Genomic DNA, 19933 nt, shown 5'->3' with positions numbered 1-19933 from the left:
ATCTTCAGCCAAAAGCCTCTTATCAACCCTCATGCATCAAACGAAGATCTACTACTCTCCTGGGAAGTCTAGAAAGAAAAGAAAAATGATCACAATTTTCAAAGCTTCTCTCTCTAGTTTATCTCTCTAAAATTTCTTAAGAATGAACTTATGAAGCTCAATTCTTAAAAGAAACCTTATATACTCCTCTCCCTTAAGGTCAAACTGGACCTTTGTCTTATGACCACTCTTGTGCTTTTCACCACTTGTTATCTTCTTTATCTTATGTCACTTATGATCTCACCCATAAATAAGTAATCACCTTCCATTGACGTTTGCATTTTTAAGCTATGACGACTTATGACAGTTGAAATCAATTACATCCCATATTTTCATTTTTTTTAACATAAATGTGCACTCAAATAATATATGATGAAATAAACATGAAAATCTAAAGAAATAAAGGTAGTTTCAGTGAAAATGAAGAGAGGTTATATGAAGGTAACTTTGGTTTGATCATAGTTAGGAAATATATATAGTTTGATTAGAAAGAGAAAAAAAGTGAAGATCCATGAAGTTTGGGAGTTGAATATGCAACCTATATTTGGCCTTCTCATTTTTTTGTTATTGTGTTTCATTGAGAATATGGATAGATACATAATATGAATATGGGTGTGTGTTAAATGCATATTGAGAACATTGATGTATGCACAAAATGTTAATGAACATAAGTTAAGTGCATATTTCAAATTTCAATTTCAATTAATAACATGCACTCAATAAGATAATAAATTATAAAATGAGGATTGTTTAGCTTTAGTTTGAACGAAAAAAGAAGTTAGAGAACTTCTTCAATTTATATATATTAAGATAAGATAAGATGGGAAGGGAAAGAACTTGAGGGTAATCTATTTCCCCTTTGTTCTATTCAAATACACAAATTTATGATCACCTAAATTGAGGTAGAATTAGAGAAAATAAAACTTTATCATATTATATTGTATACCTTTATAATTTAAATTCCATGCAAAATGATTTAGTTCCATTTATTTTTTCATTAATCTTTCAAATAAAATGAAAGGTCGTGACTTATCCTAATTTAAATTTCATTTAATAAAAAAAAATAACAAAAACTTTGTTTCATACCTTCCATTTCTATTATATTAAAGACAAAGTTAGAAAGAGATAACTAGAGGACAAGGGATTTTGAAAGTTAAAATTTATTGAAAAAATATATAAAATGCAAGTATTAAATTTATATAAAATATTTATAATCATATAAATATGTTAATTATGTGTTCATTAAAATAATTTGAAAATATAATAAAAATTATTTATATAAAAGATAAATTAAACATAAATGTTAATGTCAATTTTATGTATCACTAATAATCATCATGAAAATTTGTATAAATATTATTCATAAGTTAAAAATAATAATTATATTAGAAAAAAACTATTAAATCGAAATAAATTGTGTTTTATGATTCACATGTTATCTTTTACAACCATAGAAGCCAACATTATAATGTTTAGAAAAATAATAGTTTTTGTGACAACATTGTCCTAAAATTAAATTTAAATAAAAATTTGGAGCAACTCAACATTGGGTTTGTCTTTTATCAAAGTTTACGTAATAATGTGTTGGACTCACATTTGAAGCAAGAAGTTTGTTAAAAAAAATATAATTAGAAGAACAATACAAATGAAAAATAGACAAAGAGAACATATAAAGCATGATATTAGTAAAAGAAAAAAAATAATTATTAATGTCTTAAAGTTTAAGTTGTGAATCCCTTATATAATATTTATAAGTTTGTCTCATTTATAAGAATTTTTTACTCAAATAATACTATTTGAAAAAAATTTACTTAACTAGCAACTGTGCAAATTTATTTTCCCAACTAACACAATTTACTGTCCACGTTTAGAACGGGTCGTTCGGATTTCAGAATGGGTCGTTCCAGTTTAAAAAATAACACATGACAAATGAATCAGAACAGGCCATTCTGGATTCAAAATTAGCACATAAAAAGTGAAACCAGAACAGGTTGTTCTAAATCTGGAACGGCATTATGCCCTATAAATAAAATTTTTTTGTTTGATTTTCACTTATCAAATAGCAAAACTCAGAAACTAACATCAAATAATTAAATTTATTGAATATTAATACTATAAATATAACAAAATAAATTTATTAAAATTCAATACAACAATAAAGATCAATGATGGCGGAAACTGATTATGTTGTTCTCTAATATCTATCTCTATTTTAATCCTGTTGGACTTTGTTGCAAGCACACCACATTATATTTAGCCTTACTGTAAATCTTCCAGCTGGTCATGTGAGCAAGGGATATGAACTTTCTAAAACTTGTCGCAATCACACCACATTACATTTAGCCTTACTATAAATCTCCCAACGGGTCATGCGAGCAAGGGATATGAACTTTCTGGAACTTGCTGCAATCATACCACATTACATTTAGCCTTACTGTAAATCTCTCAACGGGTCATGCGAGCAAGGGATATGAATTTTCTGGAACTTGTCGCAATCATACCACATTTCTAGATTCAGAACGGCCCGTTATGGTTCCACTTTTTATGTGCTAATTTTGAATCCGAAACGGCGCGTTCTGATTCATTCGTCATGTGTTATTTTTTAAACTGAAACAGTACGTTCTAAAATCAGAACGGCCTGTTCTAAACGTAAATAGTAAATGGTGCTAGTTGGGGAAATAAATTTGCACAGTTGCTATTTGGGTAAAAAAAATTTAAAATAATATTATTTGAATAAAAAACTCCATTTGTAAAGATTAATAATAATTAATATTTAATATTTATAAGTGTTTCATGTCTACCAATGGTTTAATTTGATGATTCGAATCTGAATTTGGTTTGGTCGAATCGGAATTGGGTGAACCTAAATTTGGTTTAGTTGATGATTTGAACCTAAATATGATTTAGGTTGTTTTTAATGGGAATTATAATTAAGTTTAGGCTAAAAACCTATTTTGGTCCCTTATAATAATTGTTTGTTTCAATTTAGTCTCACTTTTATTTTTTGTCTCAATTTGGTCCCTAATAAATTAATTGGTTGCAATGTCGGACTTCCGTCCAAATTATTTAGACGGAGTTAACTGTTAGTCACGTGGATGTCACATGGAAGCTATGTAGATGCTACGTGGATGTCAAATTTTTGTCATGCATCTGGAACCAGAACGGCCTGTTCTGAAACTGGAATGACCCGTTCTGGTTTCACTCTTAGTGCGTTAATTTTGCATCCGGAATAGGCCGTTTTGGGTGCAAAATTAACACACCAGGAGTGAAACCAAAACGGACCGTTTTGGTTTCACAACGGGTCGTTCTAGTTCTAGAATATCACACATACAGTTCATGATTATATCCTTAAATTTAAAATCGTGATGACAATACTTATTCATATATTTGTAATATTAAAAATTATATATATAATTTTTAAAGTATAAATATATATTATAGTTATTTTTTACAAGTTTTTATATCTACAATTATGATTAAGGATGAAAATAAACTAGGTCAGATTATGGTATATTATAATTTAACAGATGTAAACCTAATTTTTGTTAAAAAATACATGTTATAAATATTATATATTTATATGTCATAGACATTTTTTAAAATGTTTGGTTACATAACAATCTTAAAAACCTACTTAATAATAATTTAACACTAATAAAAACATATAAATAAATATGTTAAATCTTATAAAAATTAAGTTTAATTTATTTATCATATAAATATGTTTTTAATATGTGATATAAATTTTTACAAGGCTTAAATATATTTTTAGTCCCTCAAATTTAGGATAAATCTATTTTTGGTCCCTCAAATTTAAAATTGTTGTTTTTAGTCCTTGTAATTTCAAAAAAAATTAATTTAATAGATGGCTTATTCGATTTTTGAACCACATTGGGGCACTATGTTGGTTGGCATTCTGGAACGACCCGTTCTAAATCTAGAACGGCCCATTTTGGAAGCCAGAACAGCCCGTTTTGGTCTCAGAACAGCCTATTCTGGTCTCAGAACGGCCTATTCTGGTCTCAGAACAGCCCGTTCTACTGCATGCGTTGGTGTTAAATAATGCATCTGGAACGGGTCATTCCAGATGCAAAATTTACACACCATGAGTGCAACCGGAACAGACTGTTCCAGTTTCAGAACGAGTCATTCTGGTTCTAGATGCATGACAAAATTTGACATCCAGGTGACATGTATGTAGCTTCCAGGTAGCATCTACGTAACTTTCACGTGGCATCCACGTGACCAACAGTTAACTCCGTCTAAATAATTTGAATGAAAGTCTGACATTGCAACCAATTAATTTATTAAGGACCAAATTGAGAACAAAAATAAAAATAGGACTAAATTAAAACAAATAATTATTATAAGGGACTAAAATAGATTTTTAGTCTTAAGTTTATGTGGGCCCCATCTGAAAAATACTTTCCGTCCGATTATGAAGGAAAAGTGTGGGAAGACCTAATTTATGATTATAAAAAGACTTAAATGTCCTTTGCCATTACCCATCACTCTGCGTCTCATTTACCTTTTTGCCCCCAGTTGCCAAGTACCATCATCATCTATATGTCTTTTTCTTTTAGTTGCTCTTCTTTTTTTCTTTTACCTTCTAATTATAATAAATGCAATAAAATAGTATAAAAATAATTATATGGCAATTGGAGTTAAACATTTTTTAAGTCACGTGTTCAAGTTCTTGCCATATTTTTTAAAATCTTTTATTTTATAAATTTCAGCAATTAAATTGTATAATATCTTTTTATAAGTGTTAAATTAGATAATTTTTAGTTAATTTAATTTTTTTTACAAATAATTTATTTTTTTTAATTTTCTATTGCTAAGTTTGCTTATATGATATTTTGGAAATAATAGTTTTTAATTTATTATTTTAACTTTGTTTGAAAATAATTTTATTAAAGGGTATTTATGTCTTTCAGTAAATATACTCTTTTTTTTCTTTTGATTCATTTTTATCCAATCAAAGAAGGGAAAATAAAGTTACTTTTTATTTCTTTCTATTTTCTCTTTTACCAAACTACAAAATTATCTTATTTTTCTAGTCTTTCTCTTTTCTTTCGCTTTCTTTCCTTCTACTTGCTTTTCTTTCAATTTTTTTTAAACAAACAAAACTTTAATAAACTACAACAAATTAGCCTTCCCCATAGGCACCATGATAGGTACCATAGGCACCAATATAGAGGCTTAACATTAGACTAATAATAAGTCTTAATGTATAAAAAAAAAATATATAAAAATAATTAAAAAAAACCTAAGGTCCTTATACCTAATATTACAAAATAAGAATTGTACCAACCTGACTTAAGGCCGAGCTCAGCCGAGTTCATTAGATAATTTGACCGAAGTCAAACTAAAGTAAATACACGAGATGTTGAGGTGTAATATTGGACAAGGGAGGTCGGGTGAACACCTCAGCATATCAATGACATCAGACAAGACTCAACCGTAAATAACCTTCGAAAAATAACTACACGACCGTTACACGGTTACTCAGAAAACTACCACAGATAATAATATAAACGATACATGACATTTTGGACAGGCAACTAACTTGATCGTTGGAGTCCTTTTGCAGGTACATCCGAGGAATCCAAGGAGAAGATCGGACATCGTGAAGAAGATCGGATATTGGAAGGGAATATCTTACAACAGGAGACGAGTTGATATCGGTAAGAACAAGAATTAAAAATTACGAATTAAAAGTCAATGAGTTAAAAATTATCAAGTTAGTATAGTCTAAGTTAGCTAAAACTACTAAGTTTACGATAAAACTTATAATCAATTATCTACATTATAAATGATTATAAGTTAAAATTACCATACACTAATTATTTTATTTTAGAATAAAAATCACTAAGTAATTATAGCTTAGTCTTTACCAAGTTATTAGCTAAAATATAATTAGGTTTCTCATAATTAATTTGGTACAATACATAGAAAAATTAAGTATCTCATGTGCTTTAAATCAATTTTTTTATATGTGATTTTTTTTTTTGTTCGTCCCTGGAGTATCTCCTCGTTAGGTTGGGGGCACCTCAAAGAGTGGGATAGCTGGTCTCAAGATTTAACGCGGCTGCATACACAAGGCAAGATTCAAATTCCTAACCTTGCTTAAACGTGGATCAACCCCTACCGCTCAACCACACATTTGAGATTATATGTGATTTATTGTTTTATTTGTTTTTTTTAAAATATATTTATATTAAATTTATGCACAATAAATGAACTTTAATCTTCCATTTGAGATTTAATACATCAAGAGAAATATTACTCATGAATCACGTGAACATTAACTACAGCTAAATTATTGTAAAATCAATTAATTGGATCACCTAAATCCAACTAGCATAGTCTTCCAAAAGCGAAAAATAAAAGTCATCAAACGAGTACAATAATAACTTTGTGAATGGTACCTGAATCTAATTGCATGTATCAAACAGACTAGCATTAATATATTTCAAATAAGACAAGCCCAGGTTGGCAGAAACATAAGAGGCAAGACATTAAATATGGGTCCGTCAACCACAAAAAAGGACAAAGTATATACGTATGAATAATAATATCTGCCCATATTGAGAGGAGAGAACGTGACATGAAAATGTGGCCAAAGTCATACAATATTAATCACCGTTGGGGAAGTTGCCCATACCCAAATACTTTTAATGCCAATACATTCATATTGATGCCACCCCTGTCAAAGGATAAGTTTTTATTTTTTATAATCATATTATTAATATAAAATATTTACTAATTTTATTTATAATTAACTTTTATCATAAAATTTGATCAATAACATTTAGTGATTCTTTTCTTCTAACCAATTGTTCCTATACCAATGACTTATTGGTATAATAAAGATCAGTTTACCCAACATAATATAATATGATTCAAATTTTTACAAGAATGATGTTTATATAATTAATGTCCAATCATATCTTGAATAGTAAAATATATATATATATATATATATATATATATATATAAGGAGGGTTCAAATGACTTGAAGAGTAACTCTTATTTAAGCTATTTCACTCAATAACTCATTGTGTATGTTAAATTTCAATGATCTAATTATAAATTTGATTTATACATTAAAAACTTTTAATTTAATAGTTAAATTATTAAAATTTAACATACATCATAAATTATTGAGTGAAGTATTTATACAAGAGTTACTCTTCAAGTTATTTGATCCATCTTCTCTCTCTTTATATATATATATATATAAGAAACAATTCATTTATTTCATAAGTAAATATATCTAGACTTACCTCATTCAATAACTCATGTTCTACATTAAATTTCAACAATCTAACTATTGAATTTAAAGTTTTTAATGTATAAATTAAGTCTACTAAATTTTAAAAAAATTGAAAATTATTTGATATTTCATTTCATTAATTCAAATATATATATATATATATATATATATATATATATATATATGTAAAGAAGAATTTGCGATGTAATTCTTTTCCTTTATTACTAACCCAGGTCAAATATATATGCTAATTACACAACAGCTATTCCTAAATAGAATCTGTCAGATTGTTACTATTATAACAAATATTATAATTGTGGTAATCAAATCAATCACAATAACAGTAGAGAATATTCATAGAGAATATCAGGGGATATTAGAAACTATCAAAGGATCAAGGAATATCTCAATAATATGAGAAGGGTTATAATAACACCAATGTAACTTTTACTAAATATTACACCACTCAAATCATCTTGGATTAATATAAAATTTTGTATATATAATCTAAGGATAAAAAACTTTTAATATAACGATTGAATTTACAAAATTCACATTTAATATAAAATTATTGAGCTGTATAAAATTTAGTAAAAGTTATACTGATGTCGTTATTACCCTCCATATATATATTATGACGCTAATACTTTTAGTTATAAATTTTATTTTTTATTTATTGTTTAGTTTAAGTATTTAACTTTCCCTTCAATAATGTAGGCTGTTACCACTAGAAAGCTATGAATTATGCATAGAGTGGGATCATGAGTTGGATGAGTTAAAGTAAATAAACCCCAACATTGAAGGACCATAATTTGTTGTTATCCACAGCTCCAAAGTTTGGTTTTTTTATTGGCACTAGTCGCGTCTTGTAGTTGGGTAGATCAACTAACAAGAGACGGAGAAAACAAAGTTCTGTTTGTGTTTGGCTTCGGTTTTGGTTTTGATTTTTTCCCTATCCGTCCCCCTTATCTTTTCTTTGTATCGGCACGTGAAAAATAAAAGGGTCCTTTTATGTGTACATTTGTTTCTATATATATATATATGACGGTTCATGCATTGCATGTTTCAATTAATTTAGAGAGGGACAGGCTATATTTTTGCACAGAAATTGTGCACAGACCAAAATTAATGTTGAGCTTTGGTCAAGCAACTTCCACCAAAAAGATTTGATTTCCCATTGCTGCATATTTTGTAAAGTCAAATAGGCAATCTTGTTCTTCTGGTAAAAGGAAAAAATATTTGTTAGTTGGGTAGTGGGAAAGTAAGAGAAGAAGCATAAGATTGAAACAGGTTATATAGGAGTCTCAGTTTAGTTTAAAGACACGTCTATTAAAGTTAGTTCATTATTCAGGTCTTGTTGGTACTTTCCAGACTTTGTTAACCATTTAGAGCGTTGTGGGAAGCATCATGGGAGTGGTTCATAATGCATACTCAAATGGAAGTGTTGGTGTCCAGAATTGTAATGGGGTGGAAGAGAAGCTTGATGGTTTGAGGAGGCTTATTGGGAAGGCTGATGGTGACCCTTTGAGAATTGTGAGTGTAGGAGCTGGTGCTTGGGGCAGTGTTTTTGCAGCCTTGTTACAAGACTCCTATGGCCAATTCAGGGACAAGATACAAATAAGGATATGGAGAAGAGCAGGAAGGGCAGTGGATAGAGGCACTGCAGAACATCTCTTTGAAGTCATCAACTCAAGGGAGGATGTGTTGAGGAGGTTGATCAGGCGTTGTGCTTATCTGAAGTATGTTGAGGCAAGGCTTGGTGATAGAACCCTCTATGCTGATGAGATTCTCAAGGATGGCTTTTGCTTGAACATGATTGATACCCCACTTTGTCCACTGAAGGTGGTCACAAACCTGCAAGAAGCTGTTTGGGATGCTGATATTGTGGTTAATGGTTTGCCTTCAACTGAAACACGTGAGATCTTTGAAGAGATAAGTAAGTATTGGAAGGAGAGGATCACAGTGCCTATAATTATCTCTTTGTCAAAGGGTATAGAGGCTGCATTGGAGCCTGTTCCTCATATTATAACTCCCACAAAGATGATTAACCAAGCAAGTAAGTTTTAATTTTTTCATCTCTATTTACATGTTACCTTTTCTCCATGCATTTGGGACTTCTTTCTAATGAACAGAAGTAAATATCTTTCTCATGCCTTTGCTAGGATAGAATAAGCAAACAAGTGTGATGATTCCATTTTCTTCTCGTCTCCTTGTTGCCCCCTTTAATTTAGTGGGCGTTTAGATTAGTTGTGAAAAATAATTTATTTTAATAATCTATTATAGGTATAATCAATCATTGTTATAATTGATTAATGATGCTAAGAATCGTCTATGTTTTAGTAAATAAAGTCAATGATGTACTGCCAGTACTGGCAATTTCTGTAGTTAGTATGTTTGGGAGTAATGTAAAGGATGGGACGAGTCTTTCTTATCAAGCTGAACATGAGTGAAAGGAAAATTGTAAACAACATTGAACAACACCTTTATGTGTCAGGATCTCATTGATGTCTTATTTTTTTGTACTTCTGATATGAAAACATTTACCAGATATGTGTTCTAATGCATACTTCATGATGAACTTCAATCTTTTAGTCAGTACTCAGTATTGCTAGAGTCAATCTTCCATGTTTACTGAATACGTTTGAAATGTTAGTACTCTTTGACTCAACCTTCATATCCTCTCTTAACACATTCAATTTACAAAAATCTATCTTGTTCATTTTCATACCGAAGCATATTACAAATCAATTGTGATAATTGTCTGGCTAAGTTACAGCTATTTGTTAACCTAGAATTTGATGCCAAGCAACGGGTTTTCATGCTAAAGTTAGTACTTAACATCTTTGTTTTCTATTGATTACTTTTTGATTTATATCATCTGATTTTATCAACTTATCATAGGTCATAGCCTTCTTACTGTGGAATAATATCTTAGTCCTACCCTCATTCTCTACTCTTTGCAATGTAAACATGACAGCTGGAGTGCCTATGGAGAACATACTCTATCTTGGGGGTCCAAATATTGCCTCAGAAATCTACAACAAGGAGTATGCCAATGCAAGAATATGTGGAGCTGAGAAATGGAGGAAACCTCTGGCGAAATTTTTAAGACAACCACACTTCATTGTCTGGGATAACAGTGACCTCATCACCCATGAGGTCATGGGTGGCCTGAAAAATGTCTATGCAATTGGAGCTGGTAAGCTTCTAATCAGTTGTTATCGCTTTAAATTTAATGTCAAACTTGAAGTAACATGTTTTGACTTGTGTAATGTTGTCTATTTCACTCTTTGGTTCACTCCCTATTTACACATACTAGGAAACCATACTTTAGCATTTTATCTCGTGAAGATTTCACAACTTAAAGAAAATGCAAAAGGAAGCATCGGTAATCAATAACCGTACAATTTTTCCTTTTACTTATGGTACATATCAAGGTACATAGATAAAGATTTCATCATGATTCATGATGCAGATTATTATAAGTTGACTTAAGGCAATAAGGCATATATGTGTCTTTCACATTAACTTGGAAAAGAAAGGGGTTCGACATACCTCTATTTTTATAAGAGGCATTCCCATGTCTTACACTTTCTTCCTGATTTAAAATCTATATAACCTGTTTTTCATGTTAATGCTGTCAGGAATGGTAGCAGCTCTTACCAACGAAAGTGCTACAAGCAAATCTGTATACTTTGCACACTGCACGTCAGAAATGATATTCATCACTCACTTATTGGCTGAAGAACCTGAGAAACTTGCAGGGCCATTACTGGCCGACACTTATGTGACCTTGTTAAAAGGACGTAACGCTTGGTATGGCCAGATGTTAGCTAAGGGTCAATTAAGACCAGATATGGGAGACAGCATTAGTGGCAAAGGAATGATTCAGGTATATTTTGTAATTTTTCCTGATCCAATTTCTTTCAAACTCGTGCTATGTTCTTGAGGTGTGATAATTGCATCTTTAAAATATGTGCATACATTAAAAAAATAGTGATGTTTCTGTTGAGATACAAACAAGTCTTACATCGATAAAATAAAACAAGAAATAACAACTTATATAACACAAACATACTTTAATGATTGAGAGGCTTTTTGGGTGATGACCAAAAACAAAACCGTGAGGACTTAGACTCAAAACGGACAATATCTCATCATTAATAACTTTATAAAAATAACTCTCATCATTGGCAGGGGCTGCTGAACTTCATCATCTGTACTTGTATTCATAGTTTGGTAGGACTTAGGAGTTTTGTTTGTTTTTAGCTTGTATGGAGAAAATACGATGATGGTATGTACCATCCTTTCTGGCAATTTTGATATGCTGATTTTTCAAAGCTCTATGTAGTACAAGGCATCTTAGATGAGTTGATGTATATGATGTTAGAAATTTACTTGGCATAAGCCACATTTTTCACTTCTCTTATTATTTGGCCCTAATAGGTGCCCTTGACACACCAAATGTGGAATTAATATCATTCACACAAAAAAGAGAAATCATCCTTGTGTATTGCTCTTTAGAGTCAGTTTTTCGCTTTCAATCAAAATTCCTATAACTGAACAAAAATGCTATCCCTGCCATTTATTTGTAGGGTGTGTCAGCAGTGGAGGCATTCTTTGAACTTCTGAGCCAATCTAGCCTGAATGTATTGCATCCTGAAGCAAACAAGCCTGTTGCTCCTGTAGAGCTCTGCCCTATCTTGAAGACACTATACAAAATTTTGATATCCAGGTAATCAATAATTGACTGGAACCTTGGTTGTCTGTTTTCTTTACCTTTAACATTGTTATCTTTGAACACTTTCAACTCCAAGTACTACATTTGCAAATATCTATACATTTTGCCAATGCACTAAATAAGTTTGCCATGCTTCTGGTGTATGCTGGATTTCTCAGGGAACAGTCATCACAAGCTATTCTAAAAGCTTTGAGGGATGAAAATCTGAATGATCCTCGCGAACGAATTGAGATTGCACAAAGCCATGTTTTCTACAAGCCTTCACTTCTTGGACAATCCTGATTATTTTCTCTTTGGCAAAAACCAATGTGGATGAAACCAAATATAGGAAGCCTCTGTCAAAGGGAATACTTTAATGAGCATGAATGTATTGTTTTGTGATGGATTTTGTAATACATTATTGTATGTATATATGTCAAAATGTACTTCACTAAGTGTATGTTTAAATATCAGTTTAAAATCATGTTTAACGAGAAAACACGTGCTCCAATGTATAAAAGGGAAAAGTTTGTGAGTGTAGTTTTTTTTCTTTAACCCTAATTGATTTCAACTCAATTGATTCTCAAATACAACCTAAGTAATTGGACTCATAACTCCAAAAAAAACTGCAGTGGCCTAGCCCAACAGGAGTCTATCTTTATAAAGCAAACTTAGCTGAGAAGTCACTAATGCTTGATGTACACTACAACATTGTGGACAAAATGGGAGAAACAATGTATTTGGATTTTTTTTTTCATTAATGGAGTATTGGAGTGGAATGGGATAAGTGTGGAGGGGAATGCAAAGGGAGTGGAAGGAATCAAACAAAGCTACCTTTCTTGTTTGGAAGATTAATGAGGGAAAGGTATGGAACTAAATTATTTTGGATGGAAGTTAAAAGGTCGAGAATGTAATGTAACGCTTACTTGTGAACAAAGTTTATTTCCTCCAATTCCACCACAATTTGGGAGAGCAAAAATTGTGTATTTGAGTAGAATAAAGCGGAAATAGATTATCCTTGAGTTCTCCCTTTCCATCCATTTCAAACCCCCAAACAAGTGGATTAAACCCTAAACCCTTATCATTGATGAATAGAGTATTCAACATAAAAGTTCAGTCTCTCTCACAAAGCACTGTTTGGGAGATAAGTTTATTGAAATTGTACTTCCAAATATAATAGTATCTAACTACAAATCTGTGATACTCTCTCCGTTTTTTTTTAATAGTCGTTTAAGGTTTTGCACGGGATTTAAGAAAATCATTGATATTTTAGTTTTCAAAAATATTTATTACTTACTTTCCAATTTTACCCTTTATTTTTTTTTGCATTTTTTAGACTGTTGAACTACTCTATTAAATAGTTGTCCCTTTTTTTGTTTTTTTATAGTATTTTGTTAGGAACATATTGCTCTTATAAATGCACATTAACTTTATATGAGTAGTTAGAGAAAAATTAGGTAGACATTAAAAATAAATACACACATTGTTCAGGAAACATGTATTAATTATCAAGGGTAAAAATGGAAGAAAAAAATTAATAACTCATTGATTTTAGTAATATAACAATGAAAAAAAATAACAAACTCTGACAAAACGACTATGAAAAAAAATGAAGGGAGTAGTAACCTTGATGACTGCAATTGGACAAGGATCAAGGAGTCTAATTCCAGTCTTCACCACTACCTTCTTAAGTTACAAACTTGTCTGCAACAGTAATTATGTCCCACCACTCTGCTATTATTTAAGACTTCACAACTACCCAAGTAGCGGTAAAAACCATACACTATCTCCTTCCGTTTTTTTTTCATAGTCGTTTTGTCAAAATTTGTTGTTTTTTTTTTCATTGTCATTTTACTAAAATCAATGACCTATTAATTTATTTTCTCCATTTTTACCCTTGATAATTAATACATGTTTACTGCACAATGTGTGTATTTATTTTTAATGTCTACCTATTTTTTCTCTAACTACCCATATAAAGTTAATGTGCATTTATAAGAGTAATATGTTCCCAACAAAATACTATAAAAAAAACAATATAACCATTAATTCATGGACAGATATAATTAAACACAGTAGGTTATAATTCACGTGTAATTAATGCATTAATAATTAATGAAGTAGATTGCAATTCAACAGTCTCAAAAATGCAAAAAAAAAAAAAGGTAAAATAGGAAAGTAAGTAATAAATATTTTTGAAAACTAAAATATCAATGATTTCCTTAAGTCCCGTGCAAAACCTTAAACGACTATGAAAAAAATGGAATGAGTAATTTAACTAAGTTTGTTATATATATCTTATCAAAATCTCAATACTAAGGTTTTTAATCAATTGTTATAACTCCATACTTTATCTTTTATAGTGAGGAGTAGGAACGTGTGTGAGAGAATCATATTTTAAAATTATAAGACCCGGAAGTATTTAAACCTAAAGAATTGTAGTTCAAACTCATTTTGAAAAAAGGGTGTAAAAACCTAGTGCTATTCCAAGTCTAGTTTATTAAATATACGATAAGATACCATTTGAATATCAATATAAATGAAAAAAGGTGAAGTTGTGCATATATCAGTATAAATGAAAGAAAAAACACCCGTGTGGTTAAAATTTCAAAAGTAAACAAATATTGCAGTATTACACAACTATCATGGAAATTCTAAATATAAATGCCTTTCTAGAAACTCATTTATTTTTACGAAAAAAAAAGTGAAAGATAAAAGAGATATAATCAAAGAGGCCTGCACCAAACAAATGATCCAGGTAAAATTTGATGTGAACCCATGAGTTCTAAACACATTATTAAGACAACCATCAAGAACAAGAAAACACCCCTGAATTTATCAAATTAGATTCTATTTATCAAAATAAAAATAACGCCCCCTCGAAAAGAATAAATAAATAAAACAAGGGCGTCAACGCTTGTCTAATTCATTGAAGCATTCCTCTTTGTCTTGCTCTTCCTGTAATTCTTCTTACTGTTCCTCTAGTTCTTCTGGTTCTCCTGTGAAAACATGTTTGATATGGAATATGTTGGGCCATAACTCTCCAACATGTGGCTGACATTTTCTACATAATTCAGGACAACCTTTAATTATCAAAATTTCAAGTGTGGTGAGGTGATGGATGCTATTTGGGAGAGATAAAAGCTTTGGATAATCTTCTATAACAAGTGTTTTCAGATTAGTCAGAGTTGACAACCACCCCAAAAACATTTCTTGATTGTCACAATTGAAAATAGACAAGCACCGTAAAGAGTTGGCAATTTCTTGAAGTCATTGAGGCAAGGCAACCAGCTATTATAAATCCCAAAATTCAATAAGTTTTAGCATCAAATTGGGGCTTTGCTCTTCATGGTGGTCGTTCCACAATTCCAAGTCCAAATTATCACAGCATTTGACAGCCAAACTTTCTAATTCAGGAAAATTGTTCATGTCCAGTGGCAAAGACTTTAGACATGGACAGTAACCAACACCCGATGTTTTAAGAGCAGGGAGTTTCACCCCTCCAAAGATAGACTATAGATTTTGGCTTGATTGAATAGACAAAAGTGCAAGTGAGCTCAAGTTGACAATCTCGTTGTTGGGAAAAATAGATTGCTTTTTGATTAATCCTAATTGTGGGAGACCGATCAATTTTCTTAATCCTTTAGGTAATACTTCTAGCTTTGTGCATCCATAGAGTTTCAACACTTGCAAATGTTGGACCTTGCAAATAGAATAGAGGACTCTCTTAATATTGGGACTATTCATAATATTAAAATATCTCAAATGTTTCAACTTATCTATGATATGAGGCAAAGTCTCGCATGTTAAATCACTTAAATCCTAAAATTGCAAGTAATTGGTGTTTGACACACAAGTATTTAGGGAACCTTCATCGTTGGCTCCTGCCCCACCATTTGGAAATAGTATGATTCTCATAGCTACTGATTTAGTGGTGAATAAATTGTCAAGCAAATTATTTTCAGCAAATGATAGATGTCGAATATTGCCAGGAATATTTTGAATGTGAAAATTTATATGTAGACACTCATCTTTTGCCATAAATAAAACAAGATCATGTACTAAATCATGTATTTTAAATGAATAAATAGTGCCAAAGCTGAAAAAATATTGTTTGGCAACTTCTTCCGGTGTGCTAATTTTTGGTGATGCAAGGAATCTTAGTGCTCTCCAAAGTGAAATTACCTCAACACTAACAAATTTATAATCCCTTGAAAACAATACAAAACACTTCTAACTCCCGGTATCTCTCACATATTTCCACCCATTTGCTTCAAATTTCAAGAATAATAAACTTCCTAATATTTTCACAGTTTTTTTTTTCCAATATTTACTAAATGAGGATACTTCTAAAATGTGAGACGATATCATACTCATTATGAAAGTAATTGTCTAACTACGTTTAATCGCTAGAATTTTACTTCTTATAACATCTACTTGTATTAGATTTCTCAGTTAAATTCATTTAATATGGTTTCCATTCCACAAGTCATATAAAATAAGTAAGAATTTTTTACCACTGACGTGGAATAGCTTCACAGTGATTCTTAATAGCTTGAGCCTTGCCTTGCCCCTTGACATTTTGCACCTTTTAAATTTTGTAATGTATATAACATAATTTTTTAATATGTATTAAGACATTTTTGAGAATTAAAAACTAATTATTAACTTTTGATAATGTGTCAAGCCTACCAACATTATATAAAAATTTGACAGTTTTTTTGCGCTAGTAAATTTTTCCTCTTTTTATCACTATTGATTCTTTTTCTTGTTTGCCTCATTTTTATTGATATTGTTCAAGAGGTTTCAACTTTCAACATGTTTCTAGTCTTAGTCTAAAGTACACGGATTTAGGCACGTCACTACTTAAACTTGTCGATATGCAAAGTTTGAGAAAACAAACCTTGTTGGTATGCGAAATGACATTTGTAATTTTGAGTCTTAAAAAATATATTTAATTTAGTTTTCATGTAAATATATTTTTAATTATTATTTTTTTAATAAATTAAGATATCTCTTAATTAAAAATTAAAAATTAAAAATTAATCTTTTAAAAGTATTAAGATCTATTTAAAGAGTTAGTCTCTTCCAATAAATATTTTTTCTATATATCTATCAAAAATCGATTCTTGACCACATATTTAAGGGACAAAGTTATTTACTTTGTTAATAAATATATCTTATTATATGTTCTTTAATAATTTTGAAAAGACACAATATTATGAGTATTTTATATGAAACTATTACTAATAACATGTTTTGAAACTCTTGTTATGAAAAATCACATTCGGTAACTATAATTATTAACTTTTTTCAAGTTTGAGATGTGAAAAATGATAATTGGAATGTGAAGTCATACAAATTATGTGTTAGATGAACTTTATCCTTTATATATATAGTCCTCCTATTATCTGAGTTTGCCTCTCTCCTTATAGCGATCATGAACTTTGAGAAAATCTAGTAGTGACATTGACAAAGACTTCGATTTAAATCAATATTAACTTTAAGTGTTTGTAAAATTGAGAAATAGTTTTGTGCCTTTTTGCAGGATATCTCTCTTCGTAGATAGCTTTTTGTTAAAAAGTTTGTTACCTTTTTTTTGCCACATGAAATGTCTTAGTAAACAATAAATTCTTCAAGTGACAAGTGTCTTAGTTTTGCAATATATCTTTTAGTATTTTCCTTGGTCTAATTTATATGGAGTTTGTTTTAGCTAACAATAGACTAACCACAAATCATGTGAATAGGTCAATTTGTTGTTGTAAAGATAGTTATAACATAAGTTTTTTTTTTATTCTTGTTTAGATCAAGATGGCATATCCAGAAAAATTGATCCCAAGTTGAAATTATTTAAAAACAATAATATTGACTTATGAGTTTTAAAGTTGGATAAAACCTCCAAAACAGTTGCTCTCAAGTAAGTATTACACAATAGAAATGTCAACTTATGAGCTAAGAAATCAAAATTTATTTTCAAGCATTTGAAGGGTTATTTTGTGTATCATTTTTACACATGTGTGCCTCTTGTTGGTTGTGTCAATATCTTTTCATTTCTTTTTTTAATTACTCAAGCGATCGTCACATTTTCAATACTCATTATCATTCCATTTAATTTAAAATTTTAAAGTATTTTCTTTTATCCTTAAATGCCTTTTTCCTTCACCCTCATTGTCACCTTTTAACTTATTATAAAACTCCTTTTTTTCGCTTCTAGTTAAATAAGACTAAAGGTAAAGACAAAAATTTGAAGCAAGTCTAACTCTTAGATTAGATGAATTAGGACATAAGTAGAAGTTATTAATGTGTTTTGGTGACAAGTTGATGTGTGTGAATATCCGAATAATTAAACAATTAAAAGATAATAAATAAATAAATAAATAAAAAGATGAAGAGAAAAAGTTATTAGGTACTTGTTCTACCATTGACCAATTAAAAATCATCTTTTATACAATTTTTAATGTAATTTTTTTTATCAAAATCAACAAATTTCTCATACACTATAATTTTTGATGAGATGATAATGTAAAAATCTTATATATTATTAGTGCATATACTATTTTCTTATATCAGTAAGAGACCTACCTTATCATAATATCTAAATAGTATATATAATATAACTACAAAAAAGTTTAAAAAAATATATTAAATAACAAATGCAATTAATTTTCATGTACTATAAAGTAAAGATTTTATAATGATTAATCAATAAAAATTATTTTAAGTGTGGTCATTAAAATATATATAATAAAAGTCAATAAATTTACCAAAGCGTGTGATTAAATAATATTGTAAAAAACAATCAAAATTTTCTTCTTTAGTAATTGACACTATAACTGGTTTATTGTTCGACATTTGTAATTTATTTTTAAGATATAACAATTAATATGTGAAATATTTTTCATCTTCAATAAAAAAAAAATCATCTTCATAAATTTGTTTGATTTGTTACAATAATTTTTATCCATTTTAGTGAATATGTAGGATAGTAGAGTAACCTGAAAATGGTAGTGTTTTGTCTGATTCTGAAAATTTTGTAGATAATCTTCGTGATATTTATGTTTCATGTTTTGAGGATATGTGGCCTTTAAAGATAACTCAGATTTTGATTCAAAGAATAAATCAGTTTATTTTCAAAGTACAGACCGGTTTATAATAAAGATATTAATAATACTTTCTATATTCTCCTATTTGTATAAAATGCCTATGAACATGTACAAAATGAATGTGTTAACAAGTTTAAACGGATGTTTATAATCTACCAAAAAAATAGATGTTTATAATTAATGAGTAGAACAACAATTATAAATATAAAAATTAAAAAAAATGACGCAACAAATTAGTATAAGCTAGTATGTAAGGATAAAAAATGAATTTATATATGAGTAATATTCAAATCCATCCCGACTTCTGCGAGAAATATCTAGCTTGATCAGGTATGAGTAATACATGATTTATTAAATCATATGTGAGGACGAGTATATAGCTACTTATTTCATACCTGTACTCGTATCCATTTTCAATTTATATAAACCTATTTTAATTTTTTAAGAATTTACTTGACATTTATGTAATTCTTATTCTATTTTAAATTTATGTCAAATGAAATTTAATTAATGTAATTTTATAATTACTCTATGTTGAAATTTTAATTTTTTTTATATTTTATAAAAATATTTAATTAATTTTTGGATAGGTATGGAATGAATGAGTATATTTGATACTTGATAGAGATGAAAATGAGAATACAAATTTTATATATGTGAAGTATGAAAACATGAATAGATATAAGATACAAAAACAAAGAGAGGATAATGAAATCTGTATTCACTGCATTCACATACCTATCACTATGAGTTTGGCAAGGATACAAAAGGTCAATTGCTAAAGATAAAAAT

General features: G+C 29.6%; 1 protein-coding gene and 1 pseudogene across 1 annotated transcript; one reads left to right on the top strand and one right to left on the bottom strand.

The window, feature by feature from the left end:
* Positions 1-8204: 8204 nt before the first annotated feature.
* Positions 8205-12593, top strand: GPDHC1 (6-phosphogluconate dehydrogenase family protein). Its single transcript, XM_020375179.3, has 5 exons — positions 8205-9374; positions 10296-10517; positions 10963-11210; positions 11914-12053; positions 12218-12593. The coding sequence occupies exons 1-5, from the start codon at positions 8726-8728 to the stop codon at positions 12339-12341; spliced, it is 1383 nt and encodes a 460-aa protein (XP_020230768.1). The 5' UTR covers positions 8205-8725; the 3' UTR covers positions 12342-12593.
* A 2184-nt stretch (positions 12594-14777) lies between these two features.
* Positions 14778-16967, bottom strand: LOC109811474 (uncharacterized; annotated as a pseudogene).
* Positions 16968-19933: the final 2966 nt, after the last annotated feature.

Source organism: Cajanus cajan, chromosome 6 (genome assembly GCF_000230855.2).
Source record: "Cajanus cajan strain Asha chromosome 6, NIPB_CcT2T_4, whole genome shotgun sequence".
Classification (NCBI taxonomy): Eukaryota; Viridiplantae; Streptophyta; class Magnoliopsida; order Fabales; family Fabaceae; genus Cajanus; species Cajanus cajan.
This window is presented reverse-complemented; position numbering and strand designations above follow the sequence as displayed.

Bases quoted from the DNA above. Each gene is read 5' to 3' on its own strand.
- GPDHC1 (XM_020375179.3), top strand. From the start codon at position 8,726: ATGGGAGTGGTTCATAATGCATACTCAAATGGAAGTGTTGGTGTCCAG. The intron at 10,518-10,962 runs GTAAGCTTCTAA...TAATGCTGTCAG, and splicing joins TGTCTATGCAATTGGAGCTG to GAATGGTAGCAGCTCTTACC. The intron at 12,054-12,217 runs GTAATCAATAAT...TGGATTTCTCAG, and splicing joins TACAAAATTTTGATATCCAG to GGAACAGTCATCACAAGCTA.